This window comes from Rissa tridactyla, chromosome 5, assembly GCF_028500815.1.
Source record: "Rissa tridactyla isolate bRisTri1 chromosome 5, bRisTri1.patW.cur.20221130, whole genome shotgun sequence".
Classification (NCBI taxonomy): Eukaryota; Metazoa; Chordata; class Aves; order Charadriiformes; family Laridae; genus Rissa; species Rissa tridactyla.
In genome coordinates, this window is record NC_071470.1 from 10,200,866 (window position 1) to 10,223,065 (window position 22,200).

The 22,200-nt window shown below is 38.0% G+C and overlaps 1 protein-coding gene across 3 annotated transcripts in view; it reads left to right on the forward strand.

Moving 5' to 3' along the window:
- The window catches only part of SGCZ (sarcoglycan zeta), a 486,118-nt gene that overhangs the window by 403,842 nt on the left and 60,076 nt on the right, over positions 1-22,200 (forward strand). For all 3 annotated transcript variants that reach the window (XM_054203217.1, XM_054203218.1, XM_054203219.1), the window contains one exon: positions 9,106-9,193. In XM_054203217.1, the coding sequence (XP_054059192.1) occupies positions 9,106-9,193 (88 nt within the window). The remainder of the gene's footprint in view (positions 1-9,105; positions 9,194-22,200) is intronic.

Genomic DNA, 22,200 nt, shown 5'->3' on the forward strand with positions numbered 1-22,200 from the left:
TGCTGTTGGGCTTAACTTTAATGACAAAAATCCATTCAATAACTAATGTACCCACACAGCAAGAAATGATGGTTTGAAAGGAGTGAAGTACAGTGAGTGATTCCACCCTTAATGTTTTGGCTTTAGACTTGCAGTGGTTTTCTACCTTTGTCCTAATCAAAGTTTTCTGGGGACTTTGCAGCTCAGTAATATAAAATTTTACTTGCCGTGTCACAAGCTTAATGACTAAGGAGTGAGCTTTGGGTGTTTAACAAGCTTCCTCCAAGTACATTTGTAGTCTTGTTTTATTTCTAGTTTGGATGTTTGCACCTAAAGTCCATTTGAAATTTTGTTTGATGTTTAAATCAATTCCAGAAAAGTCACATCTTTTGTCTGCTATTTACATATCTGCTTCTGCTCTATCACTAAATTTTTTCAATGCATGACTGAATTCTGCCATAATTCAAAAATTTCACGGTGCGTTTTATGAGGAAGTAAAACAAGGAGGTTATTTCTATCTGGAGGTTATAGCCATGATCACTGTGCAGCTTTACCAGTGCCTGTGGCTCTCTGGAGTGCTGTGTACGATTCTCATTGGCTACACCTCTGTTACTTTGGTAGGTATAACCGAGTTTGGGTTCAGATCTGCTGTGTCATGAAGCTGGATGATATCTGTGCTTGCCTTTAGCATCTAAGAAGGCGGACAGGAAACAAAGCAAAGGTTGGGAACTGAGATAACATCCTTTGATGAACACGAATTATCTAGAAAGTATGTTTCTTGGAACCTTGTCAATACCCTCAAGTATGTATACCTCAGTATCAACTGGGGTGCGTTTTTTTTTCAAACCATTTGCTTTTCATTTCTTTGGTGAGTCAATTAAACGAGATATATTTCCGTCCTTGATTTGGAAAAATAGAGTTTGTATCTCACTGAACATGTGGCTCTACATCAATATTTGGAGTTTTTTACCTAATCAGTTTTGACATAAAGTCAAATCTTCTACTCATTTTACCAGCGTGTTATATAAAAACGTTGATTAATTACTTTTTTTTTCTGCTTGCATTTGATAATTATATGTAAATCAGTCTTGTCATGGGGGAATGAAATGCATTGACCTAATAGTTTACTTGAATACCTTTCCAAACCTCCCTAATGTGCAAAACTGTTGTGGAAAAAAAATACTGTTTTTTAATAAAATTTGGTCAAGATTTTAAGATATTGGGAATGTTTCCTTGAAGCAGAAGTCCAAAGAAGTTTATTGTGACTTTGCAATCAGGTTTCTGACTCTGAGTGTAATTATTAGAGATTAAATTGTGACTCTCAGGTTAGAAAGGACAATTGGGCAGGAACAAAGAACACTAAAATCTAATGTGAAACTTTTATTTTGGGAATGCAGGAACATAGAAAATAGGTAAAGTATCTAATTTAATCGGATCAATGCTTATATTAAATCTTCTCATCTTGGAATTGTCGAGGAATAACTTGGACAATAAATTATTCACTTCTCCCTATTGGAAGTACCCCTATGTTGGGAACCCTACTGTCCTGACACCTTGGGAAGATTCTTGGGAATATTCCTGAGAATATTCTTGGAAAACCTGAGTATTGGTAAATATTGATAAATAAGAATATTAGAAATATTCGTGGAAAGAATATCTTGGGAATAACTAATTAAGGATATTTTTCTTTAATTTGTGTTTTGACTGTCCCAAGCTCTTACAAACTTCCAACAGTTTTAACAGAGACTTCAGTCTTTTTGAGTACTCAAAAGCTCAGCAATTGCTGGCATTTGTAGGTCTGTTTATTCCAAATCTTTCCTTATTCAAGTTTCTTCATGTTTCTTTAGTGACAATAATAAAGTTAATGATAGAAAGTTTGGCTCTGAGACTTAAGGTGTGTGGGTTTTTAGTCCCTTTTAGCTTTTTCTTCCACCTCCATTTTTACCTCCCCATTTGGTTACTGAGAAACTTGCTGATGTTCTGGTTCTGGACAGTGGGTAAACAGCTAAGGAATGCTCTCTCCGTCCCTTCACAGCTTCTTTGTTCTACTTTCTACCTTTCTTGACTGACCCTGTGTCTGTCCTTCATATTCTCCTTCCAAACTTTTTGCACTTAATCCCTCCAAAGTAGTCTTCCCACTTGTATCTCTCATTTGACTGAGCTGCAGTTGTCCATGTCATTGCCAAACTACGAAGTTGCTCTTTGACTCCATTGGGCTGCTGGACTGACCAGAGGACTGGGTATTTTCTATTTCTTTCAGTTCCCTTTTTGTGGCTGTGATGTGGTCAAATAACGGATGCGTTTTTGGTCTTTCTGTCTGGGTCATTGACCAGATGCCGTTGATCAACTTGTTCACTGTATGAGCCTCTAAAGCAGTAGACAAACTGTGGTGCTGTGCAGCCGTGGGGAAACGCGTTCCCGCTCTTTGTTAAAGTCTTGCGATGCACAGCCACTGTCTGGTTGGGAATGAGGAATGCCGCGTTCTCAGCAAACCGAAGTCTAACACTGATTTTTTTTTTATTCATTTATTAATTTTTTTAATTATTTTTTTTTAATAATGCAAAAGTACTTTGGAAATACAATGGTCATTCTGAGTCACTAGTCTATCAGGGTAGGTTCGTTGCCCTGTAAGGAAATGTCCTGCCATAACCGTATTAGCTGCCTATGCTGGGGATGGGTGCTGAGGGACGTGGTTCAGTGGCGGCCTTGGCAGTGTTAGGTTGATGGTTGGACTCGATGATCTGAAAGGTCCCTTCCAACCTAGGCGATTCTATGAAATAACAGAGTAGTGGATATATAACCTTAAATCCTCTCACAAACTGCCAACAGAGTTGGCAGATCTGGAATCCTGACTACTTATTGCATGACTCTTTACATCTATATGACACTGTGAGGAGGTCCAGAAACCTGAAGTGGTGTCCTTGCCCAGGCACAGGAATCACATTTTTTTGTGTGTGTCTGTGTGGTTGGACTCGATGATCTCAAAGGTCCTTTCCAAACATGAAGATTCTATGATTCTATGATTATAAGAGAGCTAGTGCTTGAGCTAAGCCATGGTATACATATCGCTACAATTCCGAAGAGTGTCAAAGTGGGTGGTGTTATCATAATTAACTGTGTTCTGAGCATAAGTCTGAGATTATAGTTAATTATACAGTGTGCCATCTTATCTAGAGTAAACTAATGTTGTATTAAACTAACTGGAATTAAATTGCTCCATTTAAACTGCTTCTAATTTAAAGGGTGCATGTTGGAAATACTCTTTAAAACTGAGTTAATTACCTGGGATTGCCTATTTGAATGGTGTACAAAAGGCATGAAATTTGTCCAAAATAGGTTAAAAATAATTGAACCATCTGTAAAAAATAAGTTTTGCTATGATTGCTCATGCAGAATATTTTTTAGTAAAATGACTTTATAAAGCAATCCATGGGCCTTTCATATACTTACAGTAATCCGCTCCTCTAATTCTAAAAATAAAAGTTGATATTTATTAGTACTGCACTGTGATCCTTAATCAAAAAAAACCACAAAACAACCTTTTTTTTTTCCCAAAAATGTCCATTCAGATTGAAGACAGCTTTTCAAAAATATCCCCTAAATTCATTTGTTTATTTTTCCCTAGATGAATCCCAGCTGCAAAACTGTTTCAGAATAAGAAGTGACTATAGGGACGTCACGTTCATCTGGTTCGCCTTTAACACACTACTGAAAAAATCTGGAAGTTGTAACTTTTCGGGGCTCGTAACAGGAGTCACCTTATACAGTATCATGAGCATCAGCTGGTTCTTGAGGTCCTCATATCTATCAGGGAGCAGTGAGGGCTGACTGCTCCCCAGGGGGCGGGGGAGCCAAGCAGGACGGCTCTGCCAGGAGGGGTTCAAATGGGGATGGACTAAAATGCACCCCCCACTCCCCCAGGCGTGGGGAAGGCCCTGGGGAGGTTGGGCAAGGCCAGAAAGGGCTGCTGGTGCCCTCGTGGCTCTGAGAGCGTCCCTCTACAATAGTTATTAGCTGTTGAAGGGTCTAGAGAACAAGTTTTATGAGGAGCAGCTGAGGGAGCTGGGGTTGTTCAGCCTGGAGAGAAGGAGGCTGAGGGGAGACCTTCTCGCTCTCTACAACTGCCTGAAAGGAGGCTGTAGCCAGGTGGGGGTCTGTCTCTTCTCCCAAGTAACAGGTGATAGGACAAGAGGAAACAGCCTCAAGTTGCGCCAGGGGAGGTTTAGACTGGATATGAGGAAAAAATTCTATGCCGAAAGGGTTATCAAGCATTGGAACAGGCTGCCCAGGGAAGTGGTGGAATCTCCATCTGTGGAGGTATTTAAAAGACGGGTAGACGTGGTGCTTAGAGATATGGTTTAGTGATGGTTTTTGTCAGAGTTGGGTTGATGCTTGGACTCAATGATCTGAAAGGTTCCTTCCAACCTAGGCGATTCTATGATTTTACGATTCGCATATTGTTATTACTAAAAGCTCTATGTAACTGTAAGAATGTTCTTATTATGCCGCTTTTTGTCACCCATGGTATAATTTTCGAAACGGCATGACATCATTTACTACCTCTTTTCTGAAGGCCAGATTTACAATGCAATGCAGAAATAGAAAGTTCAAGTGCTCTGTTAATGAGAAGGTGGATATATAGCCTGATATGCTTCATACAATATTATATCTGAGTTTTTTAAAGAAATTGTTAATGAATTAGTAACATCAAAGACATTTCTGTGTCAGTGTCATGCATCAGATGCAAAGGATTATATTTCAGTACAGAATATAAATCAGGAGAAAGTATACAGGTGAAAATACCAGGTGAAAAGTTCTTACTCTGATACATGTGATTCATTAAGGACGGGGGAGAACCACAGAAAGTTGTGTTCACCAAATCAAATCTTTTGCCTCATATGTTTTCTTTTTAAAGGTGTAGCTTAAAAAAAAATAAAATAGACCTTTTGAAGACACGAGATTCAGTATTTTATTTTGCACAGCTGAAAAATGTTCTCTCTTAAGATGAGTTCAGAAGTCATTTCCAGAAAACATAAAACTGACATAATCTCACTGTCTGAAATTTTTCTTTTTGTTTTTCCACGTGGTTGCAAAGCAAGCTTCTCATTGTCCTGTAAACGGGCAGCATAGCTGAAGGAAAGCAGCTTTCCACTAAGGAGCTGGCTGACTTTGGTGTGCATGAAGAATACTTGCAAATCATCACATAACCAGTATGACTTTTTTTCACTTAAAGATTTTTCACTGGCTTTGCAGTATGCATGAAACTATTCCCGTAAATGCTTAACAAACACAGGTAATCTCAGAGCAAATTTATGTAGCGCACTACCACGCTGCTTAATTCATCACACATTCCTGTGGTTCCAGTTAGAATTATAAGGAGAGGGAAAGAAGCCATGGTTGTGTGCATCCTATGCAAAATGAAGAAACAGGAGAGCAAGATCTGAATTTCCATGAGAGAAAGGGGGAGGAAAAAGGTCAATTCTCCGGTTACAAATTGTTGCATGTGCTTTTTATGGAGGAAGATTTTATAATACAGATTTGAGATTGTAGTATTGAATTCCAGGGACTACTTTGCTCCAAGACTGAATAATACTGGTAATCCAAAAGTGGTTTAAGGTTCCTGTACCTCAGGAAACTCCCTGTTCCAGTGTCCTGTACCACAAGTTCAGGCAGCAAGAACAGCTGCTGAACCCAGGGGAGTGGGGCTGCAAGTATGGCATGGCCTTTTCCAGGGATAGAAAATTTGGGACGGGCAAGAGAGACCTGTCTTTTTATTTCTTTTTCTCATGCATTCAGACTAACTCGGTGTCAAGAAATAATATTACGTGCTGAAGAACTTCAAGGAAGTTCCTTGGAGTTGCTCATCATAACTTTTACGCAGCATGTATATGATTATATTCTAAACATGGAGCATGTCTGTTCCTGATATTCGTGACACTGAGCTACAGAAATACATGGAATTCATTGTATAACACTACGTTACTTTATACGTGTAAGGAAAAATGTCCTTTATGTTCACCTCTAAATAGAAGATCTGATATACAGATATGTAATTTCAGCAACAGAACTAATAGACCTTTGACCCTTTTCTCATGGGTGTTTTCTTATCAGGTATAACCTAAAGCCTTTTTCATTAAGTATAAAAATTATTTACTAATATGCCAATCTGAGGGTTTTTATACTATAGCCTAGAAAACTGTATCCAGAAAGTAACTGAGCCTGTTCCTAGGCTTGTCTGACTTCAGAACAAATCTTCTCCCAAATACTTCGACGGTATCTGGAGAGCTTAATCATCCAACTATTTTTTTTTTCTATTCTTTGTGTTTATATATTCATCAAAATGCTTTTTTTTCTTTTTAATTTCCAGGGAAAATGTGTGATGGCATACTTCTGTCTCCCTTCTGATAACTGAATGTAGTTTTTTGTGGATTTCAAGTCTAATAAATCGCAAGCTTAAGTTCACATTAAAAGTGTCACAGATCTCGTGATCCAGAGAGAAAATTATCCAGCATTTTTATGCTGTAGACCTATTTGTATTCATATGACTGACATTCATCTCATTTATACTCATCTTACAGATCTATAAGTCCACTGATTGCAGCTAAGTCATCATTGAGTTGCTAGCTCCCCTAAATAGACTACCTCTGAATACCTTGAACCTCGCTCTTTAGGCACTTCCAGTGGAAAACAGAAGTGCAGGTAAACAGAGTAGATAAAATGCTGGACTATTTAAATTGATGGGAGTTTCGCCACTGGGTTTTCTTTGGTCCAGAAGTTAAGCTTGCAGCTCTATATTTGACATCCAGGAATTAAGGAATATAGATTTAAGTTCTTAACTTCTTCATCCCTCTTTTTATCTCTTAAATAAGACAAGGAAAGGAGAAGAAAGAAGGGTTGGCTCACCTAATCTTTCATTATATCCTGTATTTGAGTATTTGATACCCAAGGTCTTCATTTACAATTCGAGCCTGAGCATATGAAACCTGAGAGGCAGATTTTAGCCTGAGAATCTTGTTAAGTATTTTCCTAAGGTGAAAGGAAAGAAACCTTCAGATCAGACTATGAGCAGTGTTTGGAAGTGTAAGTTGCCAAACCTTTAGCTGAGAAGGCAAAAATACGCGTGGTAGTAGCCTTGCTTGCTAAGGGTGAGATTATTCTAAGTGAGAAGACTTTTCTCCAACTACTGACTAAGCAAAAGTTAAAAGAGCTCCTTAAAAATATACTTTGGCCATGCAGCTGTCTGTCAGGACAACCTCTTTTCCCAGAGCAGCAGTTGCCTGGACTAATGATTTTCAAAGGACCATAAGGAAAGTGGAAATCAAATCAAGTGTTGAGAAAAAGGTCCTCAGCAGCTGCTTTTGTTGCCAGAAGCTCCCTTGATTGCATCACATGTTAGGCTCAAACCAGTCACATTGAACACAGTGTCTCGCTGATAATTATAGCTTTTTATCTAGAAAGATGGACAAGGCAAACAGTGACTTTCATCTGCCGGATTCTGTGATGCAGAGCTAATTGGCAGGATGTTAGAGAGGTCATAGCATGGTCCAGTGAGAGATGAAACACACCTGAACTCTTAGAAATTAACTCAGAATAATTTCAGACTTCCCAGGGAACTCAATATCATTTAAAGTTAATAATCTTAGTGAAAACAACTGGGAAGAGTGGTTCTTGCAGAGGAAAGCCCTGGATTCGAAGGAAAGGATTGTAAGTTATAGAAAATTTAAGTTCAAACCTAATGCATCATTCAGGTAAAAATAAATCTTTATATATGGCTCCTTAACTCCTTCTCTTAAAAAGCTTTCAGCAGGAAGAACCAATATATTAAGTGACACACATACACACACACACACACGAAGTCTATCTAACCTAATACGCTCAGTCCAGGAATGACCAATAATGGTTGCCCAGGAAGAACCTAGGAATAAAAAGCATGTATAATAATTTTCAGCAATATTTTCATAGCCCTTCGCCATTCCTACCAAAGGCGCTTCCCCAGATGTATCCGTCAGGTGTCTTACTGGTGTTGGATAAACTTACCTAAGCATTAATGTACCCATGGTCTCACTGCAAGCTTCAAGGGAAGAACTGAAATTACATATCTTCTTGGGAAGAACCAAGAAACAGGTGATTCCAGGGAGAGAAGTGCCTCTCTGCAGCAGCCATCATCCTAATTTTCCCTCCTCTCATGCACTCACCCCCCCTTCAATGAAAGCATCATCAGTAAGCTCTTTATTTTTTTCTTAGTGGGGGTTTCTCTTGGCTCTCTGTTGAAGCTCTTCCCCTTTCTCATGCATCTGTCCTTCCCCAGGAGGAGTGGATCTGGCTCCTCGTTCTTCAAAAAGCAAAACTCAATTCTGTCTTCATTTCTGAGATTCCTTAACTGCCTTTAGACAGAGGATATGCCTAGACATATATACGTAAACATTCCTCAAAGCTCGAGCCTCGTAGGATGCTGATAGCAATGTGGTCATGCTGCAAACTGACTCTGAAAATCGTCAGACTGTACTTAACATCATACAGTGTTCGAATTTGTGCTCCATCAGCTCGATCACTAATAGTGCCCGTCAGGCACTGTTGGCAGTGGGTCAGGATTGTTTGTTATACGACCTCACCTTCCAGTCCTCTCTTCCTTTTCTTTTTGAGAATAATGATACCTTTTATCTTCAAAAAAATGCAGAGCTGTGTTTGTAAGATTTTGGTAAGTGCAGTCCGGATACTACAGGTTATACAGATTAATAGAAGAATGTAGTATAGTGTTGCTTAGGTAGTTAGAAAAGTATATGTTGGCAATATAGGGAAAAGGCTGACAAAATAGATTTGCGTTAAGGCTTTTTGAATTTGTAACTTTGTAATATTCTCAGGAAGTAAATCCCATTTTGTATAAATTAATTTCAACTCTGATTTCTAAAGCAGGGCTGCTGTGCACAGGTTTTAAGCTTAAAATAATATTCTTGTTACTCTTTTATATAAAAAATTTGTCTTGTAAAATACTTTATGAAATTATTAAAAAGGCTATTATATTTGACACAACCTCCCCTCTCAGCATGCCTGTTTGTATTTAGTTCTAACTTAATTCTACATCAGTTTTTTTGTTCTCTCATTTATTGTCTTATACGTGTTTCCCAGGATAGCCCACTGGTCTTACAGTCTGACAGAAATGTAACAGTGAATGCAAGGAATCACATGGGACAGTTAACTGGACAACTGACAGTAGGTGAGTGTTCTTTATTGACTGTTATGTATATCAGTTTAGCTTTATGAACAGGTTTCATTGATGAGCACCGAAGTTAAAATATTGCTGAATAGTCAGACAAAAATCTCCTCACCATATTCGAACAAAATCCGATGCATACAATGGATCATAACATCGTGATTCAGCATGAGCTGAAGGGAGAGGAAGTAGAAAAGATGCCTCAAAATAGTTAAAACAGCTTAATGAAAAGTGATTTTTTTTTTTTTTGAGGCAGCTGTAAAAAAATGAACTAAAAAAACCCTCAGAAAAACACATCTCAACGATAATTTCAGTGGGAAAATAACCATCATTTTCTTACAAGTTCTGTCAGTCTTCTGTTATTTCAGTGGGAATTGGTTTGTCCCCATTACGCTTGTGATGTGTTTGTATCAGAATATATATCGAAAACAGTTGGAGTAACAGAATGTAAAAAATACAGAACGAAATAAAAATCCAAATGCTTTCCTAGTCACTACAAAATTTAAATGGAAAGTGATCATACTGACAGTCATTCGTTGCAATGGTGTTTGATATTTGGCAAAGTATAAAATATAGTGGATCAAAGTCCAAATGAAATGGAAAGAAAAAATCCTCTACTTACCTGTTCCACTTTTCGCCTATTTTCCCCTGCTTTTATTAAGTTTACCATGTTATACTGCATTTTTAGCACAAATCATACCTAATGTCTTAGTAAATATGAAGCAATATTTTTTTATATTTTTCAGTACTAGAAGAGTAGTGAAGATACTAATTGCTTTTTAAGAATATTACCAAAAAAATCAGTACAAAGTAGTGTTCTAGATCTATTAGAAAACTGTATATCTTGACTGGGAATGGGATGAAAAATATGCAAACATATCTATGTAAGATACTGATGTATATATAAATTTGAGGAGACACCCCTTGGACTCGGCATCTTTTCATTTTTTTCACTTTACTTCTGGATTAAGCTGTGTTTTGTCCACTCTTTGTCCTCATGGGCTGAGGATATGCTCACAAATAGCTTTAAATTAAGCTCTACTTGTGATCTAGACTGAGCTTTCATCCTGGCTGGAGACAGTGGCTTCAAGTTGTAAAAAATCTTTGGCAAGCGCCTACACGGTGACACACCATCTGTGCTGATTTCCCTGAATGACCACATCAAATGAGTGTGCAGAGGTAACCAGATACAGATGAGGAGAATTAAGCTAACACCTGTTCTAGCCATATTGTACTTACCCGGTGTGCTTATGGAACGCGGTTCCCTTTCATCTAGTAGCTGTATTATCCAAACCTTCCACTTCAGCTGGTAATTGCTAAAAGGTGAGTTGCCCATGGCAAACATTCACGTTGGCTGAAATAGATATATTTTCATTGCTGACACCATTCCTGTGAAGCGAATCCAGCACTGAAAATGTATGTGAGTGTATGGAGACTGCCCTACTTAGAGGCATCACACTAGAGGATAGTATTCTAAAAACATGAAGGCCTGAAGAAAACATGTGTTCTTACGTTATCGTCATTAGAGAGAACACCTGTGAGCTCCTTGGTCTGCAGCTGGTGCAGTGTCTGGAGAGTGGAAGTTTGTTAAATTGCAATATTGTATTTACATTATTTCTTACTCTCTGTCTTCCTCTTCTTTTTCATAATGGCTGTATGGCCTTTATTCTTTCCTATGTTCATATGAAAATCTGCTTCTTTATTTTTTAGAAATTTCTCAGACAGTATTGAATGCATATTAAAATATTCTTTATTTTCTTATTTAGTATTTCTTACTTAGTATAGGTATTCATAACTACCAGCAGAAACAGTAAAAGCCTGAACATTCTATTGTTGGAAATCAAAGAAATTAACAGGTACCTAAAACTCAAAATGTATTGTTCCTGCCCTCCCTTCCAATAACTTTTGTTGTGTAAGGTAGAGCAGATAAAGATAAATTCTTGATTTTTGTGTGGGTAAAAGCATGGAAACTTCTGCTGAGAGAAGGGAGGGGGACTTTTGTATACCGGGTTTGCTGACATCAGAAAATATTTTTTCCTGGTAGCTATAAATATGCTCTGGAAAGTCCCTGCCTTCTTCAAACATACTCTTTGTCCCTTCGCTGGTAGTTCGTGCTGAAGCAGCTGTATTTGTGGCTGCAGAGGGAAGGGGATGAAAATAAACAGTGAAGGAAGCATCGAGGAGAAATATTTTTAAGCTACAGAAAAAGTAAATTATTATGCCTTGGGGAAAAAATGATCTAGTTAAAAACTTTAAAATGTTCTTATCTGTTAACTTCTTTAAAAATGTAATAATAATAATAGACTACACATTTATGCGCATGACAGCAGCATTCTGAAAAGAAAGAAGGATGCCTGTGCATTCAGGTGGATGATAATGCGCTTCCTGTACATGTGCTACCATTGGCATTTCAGCTCTATTTCACTGGACGTAAGCGATGTTACAAGGCAATAAATCATAGAAATAGGCTGGTCTCTTGTCTTTGAGGTTCAAATTGCTGTCGTTGGTCATGTGAAATTTTAGGACAACTGAAAATATTTTCTGTGCTATTTGGAATGGTGCCATGCAAGACTAAGACAGCCTTAAGAAGAACATGTAATTAAAACTGTTAATGGAAGATAGATTAGTGTAAAGAGGGTGGGGGTGGGGGGAGAAGACTATATGGCCACCCAGGGAGAGGGAAAAGCTCCAGTGGAACTCTTGATAACAAGTGCTCAGTTCTGTGAGTCACTGTGGAAGACAAAATATTTCTGTAAAGTGCATCATTAAGACATCTTGGAGCACATCTTAGTGTAGAAGGAGTGAAGGAAAAGTATATTAAAATAAAGATATCTAAGAATACTGCATGACTCAGCGGTTACATGTTTCAATAGTATAAAGCCAAATCATGGCTCCAGGTCTTCCAATACCAAGGGTGCATCCATTATTACAGTACAATGCGTTTATATCGACACTAAAAACTGTAAGGAGAGAAGGTCACAGGTGTAGCAATGCTTTCTGTTGGGTTCTATACCAACTGGGCTAGAAATGTTGTGTGCTTCGGTCTATTTGTGACATATAGTCAGGAAACTGCTAAGTTTGGATCTGGATCTCCAAAAGGACTCCACAACCTTCAGTTTTTAGTCATGCCATTTTATACCAACAGAGCAGATGTAGCACAGGCATAAAGGATATCTACAGAATAAAGATTCTGTGATTCTGTGAAGATGAAGATCATTCATTGATTTTTGTATCTAAGCTACATAAGGAAAAGTAACATGTCTCTCCCCTCCCAATCCTTACTTAGGAATACCCTTTGCATTAGGCATTCTAATGAATTACCTTGACACGACCTTTTCTCTCTGTTTCGTCAATGTCTGCATAGTTTAAAGACATATGGAAGAAGTTCTACTAATTTTCTGCCCATCTTAGAAATGCACAACAGTTGCTCACCTCAAGCCAGAAGTCTCTTGTCTCCGTGCTGTCGGCACAGATCATACATAGCTCGGCCTGTTTTTGTGGAGGACGTTGGGCTAAAGGGAACAAAGTAAATATGTCTGAAAGGAGACATTTGAAGACCACATATTTACTTACTATACCATCATCTTCAGATCTGATTATTACTTTGCCAATGTTCCAACTTTCTCATTTTTTCATGAGGTTTTTGTTTTGTCTTGGTTGGTTGGTTGGGTTTTTTTTCCTTGCTGCAATAATTGTTTCTGACAGGTATTTCTGCTATTGCTTGACCTTTTTCCATTCATAAAGGTCCCCGGGGATGTCTGAAACCTTTTTAGAATATGATGTACAGATAATGTGCACTTCATTTTTGCTAAGCTGTGAGCTCTTTAAGGCAGAATCGTAACTCTCGTAGAGGTCCAGAACTGTACAAGTGACAGCTTCAGAGAGCTCCCGAACCTGAAGCTCTACTCATTGAGATCTCTACAGCCATGCAAATTGAGAAAAGTGATTTGAATACCAATGAAAGTTGTATCACACTTCTGCAAATGCTTTTTGAAAATAGCAGGCAGATGTATAATTTTCAATTACAGCACTGGTAAAGGCTGATAACAATACTAAAAGATATAGCTATTCAAATAACTTGTCAAACTTGATGACGCTTTCCACCCACTTACCACAAAATTTTGGGTTGTATGCATGATATATTTTTTTTTTCTTAAAAATGCTCTTGCTTACTTGCTGTCTTCCACCGAGAGTACATGGAGTATTGTGTAGAAATTATTGGACATTGGACCACAGGCATGTAACCTTGTGGAAGAGGAAATAGTCCCCTTCGTCATTCTTAACTGTATCACATACGCCAGTCGCCTGTGCCTGTATCTACTGATCCCTTACCAGGTAACACATGCTGCTACCTCTTCACTTCTGAGGTGAGCAAGGTAACTCATTACCTAAACGTTGCTTGTGATGTTCCCATTGCCAATACCTCAATCTATTTTACTGTAGTTTGATCTAGACATCAAAGATCTGAAGCAAGAGACATTTAAAGCATTCTTGCTTTTAGAATTACTTGTGGTAGAACTTGTAGTAATATTTGCGCACATGTTGCTCTAAATCTTTGATATCTATTGTCAGACATTTACTTATTTAAGATTATTATGAACTTGAATGAAGCGCCTATTAAGGCAATGGAAGTAAAAACATGCTTAAGTAACAATTGACTAGAAATGCTTCTGTAGTTTTTAATCTGGTTTGCATACGTAGGAGCTTCAAATGTAAGGTCTTTTCTCCTACGGCTTGCAGGAAGAAGGTAGTTTCCAAGAGGTCATACACATATACCCTTTCCTCACAGTAGGAAAAGGGAACAAAAGGACTCAATTCCTCTTTCTCATCTGTGTGATTGTTCTCATATTGTCAATGGTAGCGTGCTGGTGAGAGAAGGAATGATGTTGTCTGCAGTCCCTCATTAGCTGCTTCTACCCTTCAGCTGGGAAAATCAGGATCAGAACTTACTTGTCAGCAACATGTAAAATAAAGCCTTTCTCCTTTCCTTTACAAGGAGGTTTGCCTACATGTAGTCCCAAACTACGGTGAAATTTGAAAAATCTAAAATACATTAAGCATTCTGCTAGTTTAATTTTCATATTAAAGCAATTGTTCTTGTAACCACTGCGGTGCGGTGGGATCGTGAATATTGTTAAGATGGCATATCGCAAAACCAAAGTTAGACAGATAAATTGTCCATTTCTGAGCACTCTCTGAATTTGTATTCCTTAAGTAAATACAGACTGAATCCCCCCCTAAAACTACTGTAATGTGCGGAAATCAGAAACGCAGGCAATTCACTTCGGCCATACCTGGATGAATTAGTAGTCCAGGTTTTGCAGTGGTGTACAAACAGGACTATTTCATATTGAACTTCAGACTGAATACTTCATAGCTTCAAATCTTCCTTGGGGGATTTTATCGTTAATCAGACTCTTCTCATTGAAGCAAAGGTTTTTAACTTACTAATTCACTCCCTTTTCCTTTTCTAAACCAAGAGAATTTTCAGAGAATCTGTAATTTCTGTGCTAAATTACTGGCATTGTTTACATTTTTTCAGATGATTTTGCACCTTGGCGGTGAACCAAGCAGTGGTGAACTCCGGGTCCTGTGACTAGCCCTTGCATTAACTGTACTGAAAAATAATACTTTTTTGTACATGCATTACGTAATTAACTCACGAACGGAATTTTCTGTTGAAAATTACTCTGCTGTCTAATGTTTTCCCTTGTTTTAAGTTGGTTACCAGTCGATTCAGAGAATATTTAAATAAATTACAAAACAAAATATTATATATTATGAGTATGTACATTTTGCAGTATGTTTCTTACCAAAGTTTCATAGCCAGTTAAACACTCTTTCCACCTATAGGAATATAAACAGTGTATCAGGATGTGAAAATACAGTTCATCTCCGAGTCTGTGGTACAAATCTGTTGTCAAGTCTTTTAAATGGAGGTTAACGTGAGATAATTCGCCCTTTTTCTAGCACAGGTTAGCTACCTTGTATTTAACTGCAGAGTTAAAGCATCTCTTTCGGCTTCAGGCATCACTGCAGAAGGTAGGACGGAGCAGTGCCTGAGAGGCCATATGGCTTTATGTCTCCTCCTGGCAAAGCGGGCGAGATGAGCCAAGAGGCAGTCAGAAAGCGAGCCGTGTTGCTCATAACAGTTGAAATGTCCAGCTGGAATCTGAGTCTCATCCCTTCTCGTAATTTATAGTGCAATGTGACGTTGTTGCTGTTTCTGTCTGTCTAATCCCTGGAAAAGTCTTTTTATGAACCATCTGCGCTGTAACAGGTTTTGTAAGAAGAGCTCATATAAAATATATTCAGATATACTCTTAATGACTTTGGCTAAGCTGTCTACTCCCATTAATTAATTACCTTGAAGTGCAGTATTAGGAAAATGTGAAGCTCTGAAAACTGGTCAAAACTTCAAACTCTTTGCCAGCACTTTGATGGGTCTGCCAAAGTAGCCTTTTAAAAATTAACATGTTATTTATTTGAAATTCCTCCATATTTGGCACTTCAGGGCATGCTCTAGTGGCAGAGATTGTAGGTTTGGGGGTTTTTTGTGTGTGCGTACGGTTGGACTCAACAATCTCAAAGGTCCAGCTATGGATTGGAAACAATCCAAAGTTTCCAGCTATGAAGATTCTGTGACTCTGTGATTCTCCTGCAATTCTCTAAGTCATCTTCCAATAATAGAAAGCCTCTTGACTTGTTTGTTTTGATTCATCGTCAAGAGGCAGTAATAGTTAATGCACTAGTAAAAAAACAGTTGCCAACAACTCTTCTCTCGTTTTTACTTCTATTTCAATTGTAAATTAGTTGCATCACTCTGTGTTAATCTGCATGTGCACATTTGACATTCAGCAGTGAACTTAGTCTCTTGTGACTAGCCCTTGCATTAACTGGATTGAAAAATAATACTTTTTTTATACATCCTTTACAACTCATAAAACTGTTAAATATACCTGGTATCATTAAGCGTTTTGAATCCACTTGTGCTTGGGTAACAAGATCTCTTTGAATGAGAGAGATACTTTAGACAGTACTTCAGATTGCCTTTAATCATTTATGCACATTTTCAGTTTTTAAGCAATATTTCTCATGTCGTTATGATACTCTTGTTATGTGTTATGTGTAGACACAACACTACATTGCTGCTTAATATTTGAAGTACCTTATGGTGGAAAGTACCTCTGGCATCTCCCTTGTGAATTGCCACATGAAACCCGTGCTACGAAAATACAGTAATAAGCTATTTCTTCTGTCACTTATTAGGACCAAGCGGTAATTCTTTCTAGTAGCCATGGCATTGTTTAACCTGCAGCCTTCTTCCTGAATACAAGAGCATATTGTGTCAGCTGTTACGTCAAGAATTAAAAATTCCCCCCGGAATAAACACAAATGCAAGCAGCGGTAGAACAATAATTAAATTCTGTGCAGTTTCTGTGTGGTTATTTCAGGGACAAGAGTGCTTGTGCATTGCTGGTTCTAAACAGCTGTAGCAAAGAAGGTCAATGCTGTGTGTATGAGATCCCTTGCTTTAAGTTTTATCATCCTCACTAACGTGTTCTACATAATTTTCTCTGAATCTTAAAAATAATCACTTTTTGTTAAATTATTTAAACGCTACATCAGTACTTCCAGAGCTGGGGTCTTGAGAACTCGTCCTTTTATTTCTGCATTCAGTGTATTTTTTTCTTCTTTCCGCCTTCTTCAGGCTCTAAAAGTTTTCCCCATTTGAGCGTTGATTCAACTTCTCTTGTTTTCCTTTCCCTCAGTCTGAGCTCAGGAAGACTATTTCTACCTAGGACACAAGGTACAGCTCATGTTAGTTCGTATCTGAAGTTGTATTGATCGGATGTGGAGAGCACCTTTTGCTGTCTGTAACTGACAGACAAAAAGAAAAACATACTTTGTACATTTATAACTTGTCTGATACTTCTCTCTGTAATATTTGTAGCATAGAAAAAATACATGCAGGTTATTTTCTCTCTCTTTTTCTAAGTTCATTCATCCTCTGTGTTTGGAAGGAATTTCGAGGGCCAGTAGGTGGTTTTTGATGTGTTTTTCTTTCCATAATCTAGACCTGGTTTGAAAAGGACAAGCACGCGGAGGAAAAGACACCTTTTCAAAGCCAGAATACGCGTTCTTAAGTTTGGACTTTAGAAATTGTCCAAAGCGCATGCAGCTACTGAGCAGCTTGCTTTCTTCTTTTTCTTGTATACACTCACTAGAAATCTTAATTTTTGTTGAGCTACTGTTATAAAATTGGACATTTGGAATTGGATGTGTAGATGTGGCACTTGGGGAGGTGGTGTGGTGGTGGACCTGGCAGCGTTAGGGTAACAGTTGGACTTAATAGTCTTAAAGGTCTTTTACAACCTAAATGATTCTGTGATTTCTTCTTTTGCATGTGGAAAAGGTATGAGGCTGCGTCAGAAGTGGTTCAGGTTGGTCTTTTGGAAAAGGTGCTTCACTGAGAGAGTTGTTGGTCACTGGAACATGGTTTCTGAGGGAAGCAGTCACCGCACCAAGCCTGTAAGAGTTCAAGGAGCATCTGGACGATTTAGGTAGTCCTGCAAGGAGCAGGGAGTTGGACTTGGTGATCCTTATGGGTCCCTTCCAGCTCAAGATATATGATTCTATGATTCTTTCCAAGGGGTACAGAAGAAATCCATGGAGGAGAGGAAGAGGGGCAAGAAGCAGGTCTTCCTCAGGCAGCCTGCTGGAAGCCAGGCTTTGAGTGAAGTGTTGGGTCCCATCTGCTGACAGTTGGTGCTGGCAGGAATAACCAGGCACACAGAGGACTGGCCGCGTGCTGGCTTCCCATGGGATAACCTTTGGAAAAGCGGCAACCACAGTCCTCTTTCCTCATATGAGGGCAATAGTTAACGTTCTGTACCCACTGTCACTTTCGAGATGATGGGAAAAGGATGAAAGGGAACACTAAATCAGTGATCTCCAGGCAGTGATGGTGGAGGGGGGAGCAAGAGCGCAGCGGTGACCCTGTGCAGAGGGATGTCCCGTGTGCTAGGAGTGAGCTTCAGCCTGGTGCCTTAGCGTTTCATCCCAGTGCTAACTACGACTCCAGAGCATCTGTAAGGAGACTGGGCATATGCTGAAGAAGAATTTCAGTTATCAATGTCTATTTTGCCAGCGGTACAGCTGCCCTCTGCTTACCTTTCTGCTTTATAGGCTTTTTATTTTACCTCATTCTATTTTAAATGCGAGTCCGGATGTTTCCACTGTTTCTAGAAAGTTGGCACTGAAAACTAGGAAACAGGATGTTCTTTTTCAATTCTCGAATATTTTATCCTCAATATTAAAATACAGTAATCTTTTCCTTTGTACCATACCAGAGGCCGTGGAACTCCGAGCAGTGGTTGGATTTAATTGTAGAAGTAGAGTCTGAGTGGGAAGAGGTCATTGATGGTTTGCACGGTGGTACAAAAGTGTTAGTGTTTAAACATTAATCCATTGCCATCTGTCCTGCTGTTCCTACCCACACACTGTTGGCCAATACAGACAGCATAACTACTATCCAAATGTTCAGGGCAGGGAAAGAGAAGGAGAGAGATCCCAAAAATCAAAGAAATAGATTTTATTTGGAGGTATTTAAGTAGGTTTTGAGGGATACAGCATACAGATCATCAAAAGATGGTTCTAATTCTTTGTCTTTAGCTTTATCAACTGCTAATATTTCAGTTAACTGCAAAAACAGGTGCTGTGCATCCATTGTGACGTTCATAAGGCTGCTGCTGGGTGCTAAGCATTATTAAATTACCTACAGCATCTGGACCTTCAGCAAGTCCCTGACAGGACATTAAGATTTTATTTTTACCCCCTTTTTTTCCCTGGCGTTCAGACAGCTCATTAATATTGGCAAGAATATGTTATTCTAATAGGAGTGGCTTAGGTGAAGGACAAATAAGGGCAAATAAATGAAAAGCCGTTTTTTAACTTAATTAAATAAAAACCCCCTTAATTTTAAAAAAAAAAAAAAAGAGAACGAGAAGAGCAGTGAGATCTTTCTGATGTTCTCCTTTACTTCAGAGCTACAGAGAACACTTGGAAGAAGAAACTCAATAGCATCCTGCTGCTGTTAAAGATGTTGAAGTGACAGCAAAGAGATTTATCAAAAATGTGGATTAAGTAGTAATTTGATTTTAGACCTAGAGTATTTATTTGGCTAAGTTATCTTTAAAAGTCTGGGTCCTATCAGTTCTATCAGAACTGAGCCAGCTATAGGAAATTAGCCTGTTTCTATATGTGAAAGAGATTTTTGCAAGTGGATAGTCAGGCTTGGAAACATTTGTCTGTTTCTCCATGGAATTATTTGTCAATGCAAGATCATGAACCTCTTAGATCACAAGTTCTAGTTCATATCTATTAGATGACTGGTATTAAAAAATAAATAAAACCCCTTCTGTTTTCTAGAATTTGCTCTCACGCGTCTGTCAGCTCTCAGAAATTGCATCTCGGTGTTATGTTGCAATTATTATAGTTTTTAAAAACACTAGTGTCGAAGTTTACCTTCTAATTATTGCACGGCTTTGTCTCAGTCCTATAAAAATATGCAGTTCCGAAACCAACTTTAATGTATAACACTGAAACTTTAATAGCTCACTGAAAAATACCCGTTAATATCCATGACTAGAACTTAGCTGGTTTGTTGTGCTTATTGATCAAGACAATTATGTTTATTTGCCTTTTAATTATTTTGCCTCCATTCAGAACAGTTTCAAATTCCATACTATGCCAATACTAGAGATTTTTAATTGTGCCGTTTGTAGTTGGGCGGAGCTGTCTTGATGTAATTTGTCTCAGGCGTGTACAGGACATTTAAAGGTATATTTAATATGGATTTTTAAAATTTCCATAATACATAAATACATCTCTGAAAATACCTTCTTTTTCCTTAGGTTATTCTTAGGGTGATAAATATTGCAGTTGCAGCTGAATTATGAACAGATGACACTGAATTAATGATTAGCTGAATATTTTAAAATTTTTACTAGATCTCCTCCTGCGAAGAAAAGCATTCCATAAATCTGAAATTAATTAGTCACTGGGAATAGTTATCACCCACTGAATCACTAACATCAGTTATAGATCAAAATAATACAGAGTGAGCATTTTCTCCAAATCAAAATTAAGGACTACATTGCCCTTAAAATAAGTTATTCCAACATTAGAGTACCAAAACTTAATGACTTTCCTTTTGCGATGTTTTGGACAGATGTTTTGTTTGGAAAAGCTGTTTTGTTGCTCTTCTGTCCCATGTATTAACAAGGCACGGGGACTCTTTACCACCTTGAAGTTGTCAGACACTAGAAGTTTCCTACGCATTTCGTGTGTGGAATGGAGAAGGTGGTTTTCTATCATGGAAAAGGCTGACAGGATGGTTCTGACTCTCACCTGTCTTTTAAGAAGGAAAGGGAAATTTCTAATCTTCTCTCTAGTTTGGTAGGTCTTCGTTTACTGGGTTTGGGTTCGGGGTTTTTTTTGGTGGGTTTTGTGGTTGTTTATTTATTTATTTATTTATTTTAATTTCTTTTCTCTGTGGAACTTATATATGAAGCCAGATGCTGATTTACTGCAGCTATTTGAGCGATTCTAATTGGCTTGCCGTAATGCCAAAGCAAAAGCTTTCAGCAAGTCCAGACAAAAATTCCACCTGTGCTGCAGGTCTTGCCTCTGAATTTATACATCCATCTGCATCTAGGTTAGATTTCTTTCCAGCTACAAAATTATAAGTTCCTTTGAGGACACTTCAGATTTCCCCATGGTACTAAACTTATTCTGTTACCATAAGATCCTACTCCCAGCGGTATCAATATAGTCTTTTCAAGGGGTGTATTTGAAAGGCAGACAATCTGGGAATGATTCAAATCGCCAATATAGATGCAGAATTTAAGTGTCAGCAGGGTAGGAATCTGAGCTAGATGTCTTCGTCTGTGAATTGAATTGCATCTTCTGTGTTACAAATCAACAATGAACTCCACTGAGAACCTTAATCAGAAGAGACACCTCCAGAAGCTAAAAGCCCAAATCTCCTTTTATCCTGTTTCAGCAGCTTTCCTGGCCCTTGTCCCACTGTCAAGGGCAAGGAGACAAGTAATTTCCTAAATGGATAATACCAAAATCCGGAGAGCTAGGCTAAGCCATCATCATCTTGTGCTATCATCATAGCGGATGCTAGTTGTCTGGAAATCTGCAAATGCAATTCACTGATCTACCAAATAGCAGAAGGGTTTTAAATTATCATTTTCTAGTCATCAGGCTATAATTTTCTACTCTTGTTTTACTAGCCAATAGCACCCAGTGGTATCCTTTTTGTAGATGAATCCTGTGTATCTTTTAATATTTTGTACGTTCTTGCATTAAACCTTTCTCAGAGAAAGCGTGATTATATGTAATGCTAACAACTTTCCCGTAGAAAACTTCAGTGTATTTGTACTCTATAGCTAAAGCAGATAATCTGAGAAACAGTCACTTCAGAAACAATAGATTTTCTATTCCTCCTTATGTTATAGCTGTCAGTGTTGAATTCTTTGTGTAAAAACGTAAAATACTTTTTTTTTTTTTAACATTCCTTTTCCAAGAAAGCTTCGAATACTCTGGTAGCTCATATTCTTTGTTTCAGTCGTCTTCTCTCAAAATCTGATTAATTCAGTTATTTATCTCAAAAAGTTTAATTTGCATTTGGAAAGATTTTAAGGATCTAATTACTAAGGATTAATATTATACAATATTTTCTAGTCACAACAGGTTATATTTAAAGTCCATGGAAAACTGCCAAAAGCATCTGGAAAAACAACTTGCATCTTTTTAATAAAATCTAGGGGGAGGAAAAAAAAAAAAAAAGGAAGATTGAAAACTAACCCCTGTATTACTAAGTGTATACAGAGAATACAGGTGAAAATATTTTAAGTTAGCTTTTAATTTATATTAATAAACTGCCAAAAATGTTCAAATGTTCTACAGAGTAGAAACAAATTTCAGAATGACTGTGT